This window comes from Rana temporaria, chromosome 2 (genome assembly GCF_905171775.1).
Source record: "Rana temporaria chromosome 2, aRanTem1.1, whole genome shotgun sequence".
In the NCBI taxonomy this organism is placed as follows: Eukaryota; Metazoa; Chordata; class Amphibia; order Anura; family Ranidae; genus Rana; species Rana temporaria.
In genome coordinates, this window is record NC_053490.1 from 459,331,696 (window position 1) to 459,344,891 (window position 13,196).

The 13,196-nt window shown below is 44.8% G+C and overlaps 1 protein-coding gene across 1 annotated transcript in view; it reads left to right on the forward strand.

Moving 5' to 3' along the window:
• The first annotated feature begins 2,266 nt into the window (after positions 1-2,266).
• The window catches only part of ABR (ABR activator of RhoGEF and GTPase), a 612,111-nt gene continuing 601,181 nt past the window's right edge, over positions 2,267-13,196 (forward strand). The window contains exon 1 of the mRNA XM_040338587.1: positions 2,267-2,894. Coding sequence (XP_040194521.1) covers positions 2,411-2,894 — 484 coding nt within the window. The 5' untranslated portion in view covers positions 2,267-2,410. The remainder of the gene's footprint in view (positions 2,895-13,196) is intronic.

Consider the following 13,196-nt stretch of genomic DNA (forward strand, 5'->3'; position numbering starts at 1 on the left):
AAGTTAGGGCAGGTCAAATAACGACTAACTTTGCGACGGGAAACTTGACTACGGACGACGTAGCGAACGCGAAAATCCATCGTGGATGCGCCGTAACTGCTAATTTGCATACCCGACGCTGGTTTACGACGCAAACTCCCCCCAGCGGCGGCCGCGGTACTGCATCCTAAGATCCGACAGTGTAAAACAATTACACCTGTCGGATCTTATGGATATCTATGCGTAACTGATTCTATGAATCAGTCGCATAGATAGAAACAGAGATACGACGGAGTATCAGGAGATACGCCGTCGTATCTCTTTGGTGAATCTGGCCCTATATTTTTAACTTTTTGCTATAATAAATATCCCCAAAAAATATATAAGAAAAAAATGTTTTCCTCAGTTTAGGCCGATACGTATTCTTCTACGTATTTTTGGTAAAAAATAAATAAATCGCAATAAGCGTTTATTGATCGGTTTGTGCAAAAGTTTTTTGTAAGCACTCCCATCACCCCTGTACAAAGGCAGTATAAAAAGTGCAGTGTGTGCAATTTTAAGACTTGACATGTTTGGTATCTATTTACTTGATGCAATCTCATCTTATATATCTTACCAAACAAAATTGGGTATAATATTGTGTTCGTTTGCACTAAAATAATTCATTAGATTTTTTTCCTGAAGATATATGTTTGATAAATAACTTTGCAAATATTATGCGACATAAAATATTGTAACTACCACCATTTTATTTTCCATGGTCTCCACTTTCAGAAATATATGTTTCTTGCAGATGCAGTTTTTTTTATGTTTGCAAAATATTTAAAAAAAATTGCCCCAGTAGGCAAGTGATTAAAGTTCAGCTTTAATAATAATAATAATAATAATAACCATAGGTGTGCGCAGCCTATTGCATTAGGGTGTGCACCCCAATGCTCAAACACACATGCGCAGTAGAGCAGTAGATGGTGTCAGTAGAGGTGAGATTGGTGTTGGTAGTCTTTTTTTTTCATTATTTTATTTTGTTATTATTTTTTACAGTTTTATTTTTTTAATCTTTTTTTACAATAGTATCTTTTTTTATACAATTTGTTGGGAGCCCTATTGATGGGCTTTGGTGAAAAAGCAGAGAAAGGGACTGAGGACAGAGATTCCCAATCCTCAGCTGCCACAGAGGTGGGGGGCATTTGGCAGTGGAAATCTGCATCACACAGGGTGATTAGGGTGTGCCCAGGCACACCCAGCACACCCTGTGGGCATGCCTATGATAATAACTCAGTGATGTTTGGCTTCTTATTACTATGGTATTACTGTATACTTATACATCCACTGGAAATGAACTAACACTCTCATGTTTATGCTATGTACTGTTTAAAACGTTAAAAAAGAAAATGATTTAACATAATAATAATAACATATATAATAATAATAATAATAATAAACAATATAATAATAATAATAATAATAATAATAATAATATAAATAATTATAATAACAACAGATTTAATACAACTGCTAATAATAATAAATATAATACAGTTATTAATAATAGATATAATAATAACTCCCCCCCCCCAAAAAAAAAAAAAAAAAAATATATATATATATATATATATATATATATATATATATATATATATAAAACTTCAATTTAAAAAAATAAATGTAAATAATAATAAAAGTAAATAATAATAACAGATATAATGCTACTAATAATAAATATTACAATTGCACGGTTGCTGTAGATTGTGACATGCCAGGAATATATTGGCGCACACTTTAGTAGTACAGACTGACCAGTCAGGTGGGTGTGTCTAGTCCTGGGTACTGACTGTCCTGTGGGCGGGGCATAATAATAATAATAATAATAATAATATAATAATAATAATAAAAAATATAATAATATAAATAATTATAATAACAACAGATTGAATACAACTGCTAATAATAATAAATATAATACAGTTATTAATAATAGATATAATAATAACTGCCCCCCCAAAAAAATATATATATATATAAAACTTAAATTTTAAAAAATAAATGTAAATAATAATAAAAGTAAATAATAATAACATATATAATGCTACTAATAATAAATATTACATTGCTGTAGATTGTGACATGCCAGGAATATATTGGCGCACACTTCAGTAGTACAGACTGACCAGTCAGGTGGGTGTGTCTAGTCCTGGGTACTGACTGTCCTGTGGGCGGGGCACACTGGGGATAAACACCTGACGCCCCGCCCCTCCCCGCGCAGCACCTGGCCTCTGACAAGTGTGGAGGGTCCCCGCCCCCTGTCTCCGGAGAGGCGGAGGTGCCGGTGACGTTATCCCGCTCACCCCGCCCCCTCCGGAGGAAAGTTTGTGCGGCTGTGTGAGGGATGGTGGTCGCCGCGCTCGGTGCTCTGTGATCCCGGTAGACAGACATGTGGGACCCGGAGGAGTTCGCGGCACATTGGCGGGCGGAGTTCCCGGGGGAGGAGGCTCCAGTGATGGAGCTGAGCTCGGTGGATGATATGCGGCTTGAGCTGGAGCGGTGCCGGGAGAAGCTGAAGAAGCTGCAACAAGTTCTGGCCGAGGAGAAGTTCAAAGTGTTTTACCTGGAGAGCGCCCTGAGCCGGGCCGGAGCCAAACCCGTCCCCCGCCAGAGGTCCAAGGTGCCCCCACCACCCCCTCCTAAGAGGGTGACCGTCCGAGAGACCCCCATCCCGGACCGGGACTTCCTCCACCCCGACACCGAGAGATTCGTCCTCAGCAACCTCATCACCGGCCTGGAAGACGGCACCCCCCCGGGACACCTCCGCCGGAGAGGATTAGGGGGACTGTACCGGGAATCCCCCGGACACAGCTCACCGGAGAGAAACAGCAACGGATACCTGAGCTCCGACCGGGACGATGACGACTCCATAGGTAGGGGGGAGCTGATATGGGAGAGGGGTGTGTGTGCTGTACTGACATCCCTGGGGGAGGGGGGCTGCATCGACATGAGGGTTACTGCACTGACATCCCTGGGGGAGGGGTGCTGCATCGACGTGGGGGTTACTGCACTGACATCCCTGGGGTGGGGGTTGCTGTACCGACATGGGGGTTACTGCACTGACATCCCTGGGGGAGGGGTGCTGCACCCACATGGGGGTTACTGCACTGACATCCCTGGGGGAGGGGTGCTGCACCCACATGGGGGTTGCTGCACTGACATCCCTGGGGGAGGGGTGCTGCACCCACATGGGGGTTACTGCACTGACATCCCTGGGGGAGGGGTGCTGCATCGACGTGGGGGTTACTGCACTGACATCCCTGGGGTGGGGGTTGCTGTACCGACATGGGGGTTACTGCACTGACATCCCTGGGGGAGGGGTGCTGCACCCACATGGGGGTTACTGCACTGACATCCCTGGGGGAGGGGTGCTGCACTCACATGGGGGTTGCTGCACTGACATCCCTGGGGGAGGGGTGCTGCACCCACATGGGGGTTGCTGCACTGACATCCCTGGGGGAGGGGTGCTGCACCCACATGGGGGTTACTGCACTGACATCCCTGGGGGAGGGGGGCTGCACTGACATACCTGGGGTGGGGGTTGCTTTACCGACATGGGGGTTATTGCACTGACATCCCTGGGGGAAGGGGGCTGCACCGACATGGGGGTTATTGCACTGACATCCCTGGGGGAAGGGGGCTGCATCGACATGAGGGTTATTGCACTGACCTCCCTGGGGGGGCTGCACCAACATGGGGGTTATTGCACTGACATCCCTGGGGGTTATTGCACTGACATCCCTGGGGGTTATTGCACTGACATCCCTGGGGGTTATTGCACTGACATCCCTGGGGGTTATTGCACTGACATCCCTGGGGGTTATTGCACTGACATCCCTGGGGGTTATTGCACTGACATCCCTGGGGGTTATTGCACTGACATCCCTGGGGGTTATTGCACTGACATCCCTGGGGGTTATTGCACTGACATCCCTGGGGGTTATTGCACTGACATCCCTGGGGGTTATTGCACTGACATCCCTGGGGGTTATTGCACTGACATCCCTGGGGGTTATTGCACTGACATCCCTGGGGGTTATTGCACTGACATCCCTGGGGGTTATTGCACTGACATCCCTGGGGGTTATTGCACTGACATCCCTGGGGGTTATTGCACTGACATCCCTGGGGGTTATTGCACTGACATCCCTGGGGGTTATTGCACTGACATCCCTGGGGGTTATTGCACTGACATCCCTGGGGGTTATTGCACTGACATCCCTGGGGGTTATTGCACTGACATCCCTGGGGGTTATTGCACTGACATCCCTGGGGGTTATTGCACTGACATCCCTGGGGGTTATTGCACTGACATCCCTGGGGGTTATTGCACTGACATCCCTGGGGGTTATTGCACTGACATCCCTGGGGGTTATTGCACTGACATCCCTGGGGGTTATTGCACTGACATCCCTGGGGGTTATTGCACCGACATCCCTGGGGGTTATTGCACCGACATCCCTGGGGGTTATTGCACCGACATCCCTGGGGGTTATTGCACCGACATCCCTGGGGGTTATTGCACCGACATCCCTGGGGGTTATTGCACCGACATCCCTGGGGGTTATTGCACCGACATCCCTGGGGGTTATTGCACCGACATCCCTGGGGGTTATTGCACCGACATCCCTGGGGGTTATTGCACCGACATCCCTGAGGGGGGGGCGGGCTGCACCGACATGGGAGTTATTGCACTGACATCCCTGGGGGCTGCACCGACATGGGGGTTATTGCACTGACATCCCTGAGGGGGGGGGGCTGCACCGACATGGGAGTTATCGCACTGACATCCTTTGGGGTATTATGTTACACTGACATCCCTGAGGGGTGCTGCCTTCACTGGTATCCCCGGGGGGGCCACACTGACACAGGGGATTTACAGTGACCTTGGGATGTTGCAATACACTAACATCACTGGGGGGTTCTACACTGACCTCCTGACGGGGTGTCGCCATTCTTGGGGGGGGGGGGGGGGAAATCTGTGATGGTAGATAGACCTTTGGTGACTATTGGAGGATCTAGAAGTAGCTGAACGAATCCTGATCCTGAATGCTGTCTGGCCGTACGATCGCGGGGTGGCTGTAAGATCGCGGCATGGCCGTACGATCGTGGGGTGGCACGATTACTCTGATGAGAAAATTCTATCAATCACAAGTCTAATGTGATAAAAGGTAGTTTCATTCATAGAACTTTTTTATTTTCATTGTAAAATTAGTGATGATGGACAATCCAGATTTCATTGAAGCAAATCCATGATCTTGTATGTATCAGACGTGATCTGTAATGATGGGGTAGATGAGTCATTGTCATCACATTTGTAAACACAGAACACGTCGATCATCTCTGAGCTCTGTGATCGATGGAAGGGAGACATGTTTTCTGTTCGATGTTTGATTTTTATCCATCTGACCAAACTGGACACCAAGGCCACAGACCGTTCCAGAGATCACCAGGTTGTCCCCCCCCCCCCCCCCTTCCCTATATGTGGTCCCGTGTTTTGTGTTCCATCAGGAAAATGAGAGAATCCTTTCACTGTGCAAATCTTAATATAAATAAATAAATGCATAAATGAATAAATAAAGTGCTAGTGCAAAAAATAGCAAAAAAAAGGATGATGCCCAAACAGTTATGGAAAAAACCTTTCGGAGTAAATACAACAATCTGCTATTTGGGACCAAACGCTTAGAAAACTTTGTTAGTCCATTAGAATTGCATACTAATCAATTGTTAGGCAGTCCAAAATGAGAGGGGAAATCAACAGCAGAACCCCAAAACATATGAATGTCCAAATAGATGGGCAAAAAACAGTTGCAGAGTAATAAAATGATCCAAATATTGATGGATATTGATGGCGTTGTCAAAGTGCCCTTTGACAACGCCATCTGTGGCGAAATCGATCAGGGCGGAGCCACGCACCGAACGTCATTGCATTTTACGTGACCCCGGATGCACGGGCGCACGTTTTTTATTTGTATCTGTTTGCTTGTTTTAGCCGGCAATTTTAAATTATATGTACCGCTGTGTATATGTTGCACAATTTTTAATAAATATTTGACGGTACTTCACATTCTGAGCCTATTTCTTCCCCTGGTTCTCCGGATGGACGTGGAGCCGTTAAACACATTGGAGAGGATATTCTGCCTGTCAGCTGTGACCGAGTTTTCTCCATGACCTGAGTGGATCGACACTCTTTTTATGATCGTGGATCTGGTAAGAGTACACCCTTACTTACCTCTCGGTGGGAATATATGTTTCTTCTGACCAGAGACCAGAGGCTGTTCAATATTTGGATCATTTATTACTCTGCAACTGTTTTTTGCCCATCTATTTGGACATTCATATGTTTTGGGGTTCTGCTGTTGATTTCCCCTCATTTTGGACTGCCTAACAATTGATTAGTATGCAATTCTAATGGACTAACAAAGTTTTCTAAGCGTTTGGTCCCAAATAGCAGATTGTTGTATTTACTCCGAAAGGTTTTTTCCATAACTGTTTGGGCATCATCCTTTTTTTTGCACTAGCACTTTATTTATTTATTCATTTATGCATTTATTTATTTATAGTATTTTCGCATTAAGTTGCGACTCCTGGCGCAACTCATCTTTTTTTCTTTACTTTTTGCGTGTATATCACATGTTTAGCGTTGCTGCTGGAATTACTCACTATTTATTTATTTATCCATTTGAAATTCATTTATATTCATTCTCCTAGCGCAAGGAAAACCCTCCCCTCTTTCCTTTACTGTGCAAATCTTCCCAGATCTCCAGCACAGGAGAGATCTGTACGAGTCCCAACCAATCTGGTCATGTCTCTAGTTACCCGAGGAGATCTGTCCATACTTTGCACAAGGTCTTCTGTAATAAAGTCTTAGAAAAAAAACAGCGCCTCTAATTGGAGTCCAAATTGGAGTAAAATTCCCATAACTCTCAGTAATGTTGTGAAATAGATGATCGTAGAAAGTGATATTTATATTCGATGTAACTCGCTGATTTTCTGATTACAAGCAAATCCTTGTGAAAGTTCAGCATGACCCCCATGGGAATGACTTCATGAAGAGATGCCATGTAAATCTATCCTGGTGTCAAACAAAAATAAAAATGATAAAAAATAAATAAAAAAAATCTATCGTGAGATCAGTCAAAACCTTTACGTGTCCCCAATATGACGGCTTTTTACGTTTCAGAAAGTTAAGAATCCGGAGCATTAGCAGCTTTATTGCTGTTTTTAAACCACAGCTAAATGAATGCAGCCAGCGATCGATCGTTTTGCATGAGTAGGCATGTGCTATTTAAGGGAAAGGGTTGCTGGCCAGTTAAAGCAGATGAAAGCTCTTGTGCCCTGAGGTTCTGTGGATATTGTGATTGTTCATGGAGGAGTGGAAGCTGTCTCTTTGCTGGAAGTCTGGCTGGATCCTCCCTCTGTTAATGGGAATAAAGTGGGGTATGCACTGAGAAAATCGATAAAGTTTTAGAGCTGCACGATTCTGGCCAAAATGAGAATCGCGATTCTCGCGGGGGGGGGGGGGGGATATTTCACATTATACTTTAAAAAATTTGTGTTAACTTTACTTTTTTTTTTTTTTTTTTTTTTTTTTTTTTATTCATTAATGTAATAAAAAAAAAAATTGCATCTGAAAGACCGCTGCGCAAATACAGCGTGACATACAATATTGCAACAACCACCAATTTATTTTCTAGAGTCTCTACTAAAAATATATAATGTTTGGGGGTTCGAAGTAATTTTCTTGCAAAAAAAAATAAAAAGATGTTTAACTTAAAAAATGTCAGAAAAAGGTTTGGTGTTTAAGTGGTTAAAAGTTCTTAATTCACATACAGAAGTCTATTCCTTTGATGTAAAAGTCAAATTGATACAATGTTTAGACTTTGACTTTTGATGACTGAGAGCAGAGCGAAAATTCTCAGCATACCAAAGATGGGAAGATCGGGAAAGATGGAACAGGGAAAACAAATCTAACGATTCTTGATGACTAATCGCGCAGCCCTACAAAGTTTTGTACGTGGAACGATCCTTCGATTTCCATATCGCAACGTTTGAAATCTGATTTTTCAAATCAAATTTCAGAAGGGACAAACTCCCCAAAAACGTGTATGTAAACGTTTTTATTTACGTGATTTACGTTTAATGTGTACTGTTTTTTCTATAAGTCTTTTGCCGTTTCAGAATATTCGTACCATTAGTACCATCTTGGGTTTCAACTTGCTTTGAAACATCGAGGAAAGCTGAGCGATTTTTTTTTTTTTTTTTTTTTTTTTTTTCCCTCTTTCCACCCAATTTTCTTACAGTATGTACACTGCATTGGGGCTCATTCACATGTGTTTTGCAGGAACAGACAGTTCTGATCCCATAGGTCTAATACCCGGGTACACACGGGCTGAAAACGGTTGGTTCGGCAGGAGCAACCAACTTTCGGCCCATGTGTATGGCTCCCTGCCTGACAGAAGCTGACCGATGTGTTTTTGGCGGAAAAGGCGCTCCCGCTGTCAGAGCATGTGGCACAGCCGGGGAAATCACTGCATTAACCTGCTGGGTTGAACGAAAAAACATAGGGGTAGATTCAGAAAGAAGTTACGCTGGCGTATCTATTGATACGCCGCGTAACTTCTAGGATGCTCCGGCGTATTCAGAAAACAAGATAGCCAAATTCTGGCGTAAGATCCGACTGGCGTAAGTCTTACGCCGTCGTATCTTAGTTGCATATTTAAGCTGGCCGCTAGGTGGCGCTTTCCGATTTACGCGATGAATATGCAAATTAGGTAGATACGCCGATTCAGAAACGTACGTCCGCCCGGCGCATTTTTTTACGTAGTTTACGTTAGGCTTTTTCCGGCGTAAAGTTACCCCTGCTATATGAGGCGTATCCTATGTTAAGTATGGACGTCGGGCCAGCGTCGAATTTTCAGTCGTTTGCGAATAGGGCTGTGCGTAATTTACGTTCACGTCGAAAGCATTGGCGTAATTTCAAGCATGCGCACTGGGATTCTTTCACGGACGGCGCATGCGCCGTTCGTAAAAAAACGTCAAATACGTGGGGTCACAATTAATTTGAATAAAACTCAACCACATCATCCACATTTGAATTAGGCGGGCTTACGCCGGACCACATACGCTACGCCGCCGTAACTTAGGGCGCAAGTCTTCTATGAATCCGGAACTTGCACCCTATCTGAATCTGGGCCATAGTGTGTACCAGGCTTAAAATGGTTGTATACCAGGGGTCAAGTCCTGGGGAAAAAAGTGTGGGAACTCCCACCCAAGATCCACTCCTTAGAGAAAAAAAAAAGATTGGACAGCCGCACTTCCGCAATATCTTTAAAAAGGTCGCCTTTAATGGTAAAAAGAAAACGGCACTACAAGTCACAGCAGACAGTGGGGTGTATATCTGATGCGTTTCGCACTGTAATGTCAGTGCTTAGTCATAGCTTATTCCGTCACTTCCTCGATGCCGCAATGTCTCCTGGGAGCTTTTGTCATTGTTCCCAGGAGACATTGCGGCAAGCAAGTTCTTTCTAAATCCCGTGATAACTTGCGGCAGACCCCCGCAATGTCTCCTGGGAACAATGACAAAAGCTCCCAGGAGACATTCAGACAGAATTCTCACCGCTCCGGGTGAGCCTCGTGATGATCAGGGGTTGTTGAACCACCAGGGTGCTGGCAATGCGGTAATGGCAAAAAACAAAAGAACAAAAGCTGGACAGCCGCACTCCAAAATTTTCTTTAAAAGAGATGTCTTTATTTTCAACTGTGCATACAGTCACTGCAAGCCCACAAAAATCAGTATGGCCAACGTTTCGCACTGGCGTCAGTGCTTGGTCATGGCTGAGCACTGACGCCAGTGCGAAACGTTGGCCATACTGATTTTTGTGGGCTTGCAGTGACTGTATGCACAGTTGAAAATAAAGACATCTCTTTTAAAGAAAATTTTGGAGTGTCCAGCTTTTGTTCTTTTGTTTTTTCCCAGGAGACATTGCGGCATCGAGGAAGTGACGGAATACCCGCACACTACCCGATGATACCATATACAGGAAGCCGCCATTAACATAAAGGATTCCTAAGGTCCGCCTGCCCCTTACAGTAACTCGAGCTGGGCATCACCGCTTAGTGAAGGATCGGTTCGGGCGGCTCGGCCGCTCAAGGCTGCTCTAGTCCTGCAAAGGGAACTGAGTTCCTGCTGTGAAAAAAGTGCAGGAACTCCGTTCCCGCAGGACTTGAGCCCTGTTGTATACCCACAAACAAACAAAAAAAACCTGCAAGACAAAGGCATAATAAGCATAGCATACTAGCTCATTATAAATTGCTTACCTTAGATCGAAGCCCCGTTTCGAGGGAGAACCCTTTTCTTCAGAGCCAAAGTGATCATCACTTTGGCTCTGAAGAAAAGGGTTCTCCCTCGAAACGCTTAGCCGCCTCAAACATCGCCTGGTCTTCCTGCATCACCGGTTCTTCGCAACAGACTAGAGATAGACTGTTCGCTTATGCTGTGCGGCGGTTTCAAAATGAAAAGATTGACATGTTGCATCTATGTGCAATACTAATACCATCACATGCCTGAGGAAGGGGTCCTTGCACCTTTCTTGTCTTGTGATCATGCAATAAAACTACCAGTTTGGATGCCACTTTGTGCCGATCCTTGGTGTGCTGGAAAATATCTACTTTGCGTCTATATGTGCAAGGTGCAACATGTTTTATTGTGCTGTAACTCATCGCAGCGTGCTTCAGCACATAAGGTTAATGTTGGACTATGGAAGGAAAAAAAAAACCAACTGCAACACATGTTAACACATTGTAGTGCACTGTATAATAAAAGATGAAAGCTGATTGGTTGCTATAGGCAGCGACACTATTTGAGGCAGAAGATGACACTTTTAATCCTATTGTGTTTGCTTTTCTGCATCCAGTGAAGCATGAACAGAGTTTTAAAAAAACAAAAACTTGGAAGTTCCTTCTTTTCACTTCCCCTTTCATCTGTTTGCTCTGCTCTAGTTATTTGGAATGTGTCCCAGACACCGGGGCTCATTCTCAAAGTGGAACAAGGAAAAACTGGAACAAAAATTATGGAGAGAAAGTAACCAGCATTCGCCTTTGAAATGCACCCGTGGTTAAGCGTTGGGCATTAGCATGTTTACATATTCTTAACAAGGAGTAATTAGGCTTTACAACCATCCCTCACTGACCTCTGTAGCTGCAGGTACCATGGAGTAATTCATGCTCAAAGATCACAGAGGAGACTGTGAAGTCGGGTTGCAGCTTGTTTATGATTGGTGTGCAGCAGCTGCTGGTTTTTTTTTTTTTTTTTTTTTTTTTATTAGATGCGATTTCACTTCCCTTCAGAAATGGGAAGCTGAAACAGTAATTGGAGTGAGATTCCTGCCCTGCCTGAAAATAGTGCAACAATAACTGTGCTAGAGGGACAAAGTATCCAATCGCATTGTGCTGATCATGCATTAATCTGCACGGTACAATCATGTAAACAATGTATCGGACTGAGTAGTTGTAGCTGTGAGGGATGAAATATTTTTGCTGGAGATGGGACAGTCTCTTGTGAAGTCACTATCATCCAATCCCTGCCTGCCATTGGACATTTTCAGTGGCGGTTCTTCCATTCAGCAACCCACTGCACAGGCTGTGGTCAGACCTGTTGTATCCACTTACCTTGTGACTTGCTACTATGGTGCAGTCTAATCACTGTGTGTGTGTGTGTGTGTGTGTGTGTGTGTCTGGACTTAGTAAATGCCTCCTACCCGCAGCGTACTGATCTCATCTCAGCCTAGGCAGAGCCACCTGACTGAAGGTAAAATAAATGTATTGCTGAAGTGTCAGGAATGTATTCCTACAGACTTTCATGGTTATTGAAAGATCCACATCATGCAGGTAGGTTGGCAGTCAAATTAAAAAGACACCAAACACAAAATCGTAAGGCATTCATTTGTGTGTTGGACAAATATGTAGAATCATCTCTCCTGCCTAGAATCATAATGACTGGTAAATCTTACAACTAACCCTTTTACAAAGTACAAAAAGAAAAACCACTCTGAGATTTGCATGCAGCAAAAGCTTGAATGTATGAGTTTGACACCCCTGCTCTACAGCCTTTATGCATCCACTTCCAATCTTCAATTTCATTGTGAGCCACATCAGCACTATGGTTGCCCTTAAAGGGCTGGTTGTATCTGGGGTCTGCTGTGTACAGGGTGCAGTGTTCAGGGGTCTGCTGTGTACAGGGTGCAGCGTTCAGGGGTCTGCTGTGTACAGGGTGCAGCGTTCAGGGGGCCCTATGCACAAAGTGCAGAGTCCAAGGTTCTGCTGTGTGCAGGGTTTAGGGGTCTGCTGTGTGCAGGGCTCAGGCCGCCCTATGCACAGGGTGCAGAGTCCAGGGGTGTGCTGTGAACCTAATACATGGTTTTAGGAGTGCTCTATGCACAGTGTGCAACCCCATCACCCCCCCCACCCAAACACAAAACCTTCCTCGCATCTCTCTTCTACCTGGCCCGGCTCTAGTAACTCTCTGTGTAGGCGGTTCTAGTAGGTGGCTTTGCCTTGCCTTGCATGGAGATCGGTCTCTTTCTGTTTCTGGAGATCTGCCATGAGTGTACTGGTATCTGTTAAATCCAGGAGCAGCTGAGAGCAAAGTTGTCCTTTTTAAACACCAAATGTCCCCCACAGAAGTGGGAAGCAGGAGGTGAGATCTGGAGGTGGCAGGATGGGAGTTCCGATTGCAAAACTGGGCACCAGGGCCACATGACGAGGCCTGGCGCATGTTTCTATGTGCTGAAGAGGATCAGCAGTGCTGAGATGTACCAGAAGGAAAAAAAAGTTGAAAACAAGTGTTTAAATTTGGTGATGAACTCGCATGGAAAAATGCAGACAGGCCGGGTTTATATAACAGAGTCACTTCTGTTGTAAATAGTGGTGCCCTGGGCTATGGGTTGAAGTGCACAGATCTTTGTCTACTTTCTTTGTTTTGTCTGTGTTTTTATATTTGGTGTAAAAGCCAGTCCTGTATGTGCACAGGAGGAAAAGTCCCAACGGCTGTCAAGCGCGCACACATTTGGCCCAGTAATTTTTAAGCAGTATGGCTGTTGGCCAATGCTCGTCTTTGGAACGTTGGACATCTAATCACAGTTTGCTGCAGGTTACTGCCTGGCAGAGCGGAGAAT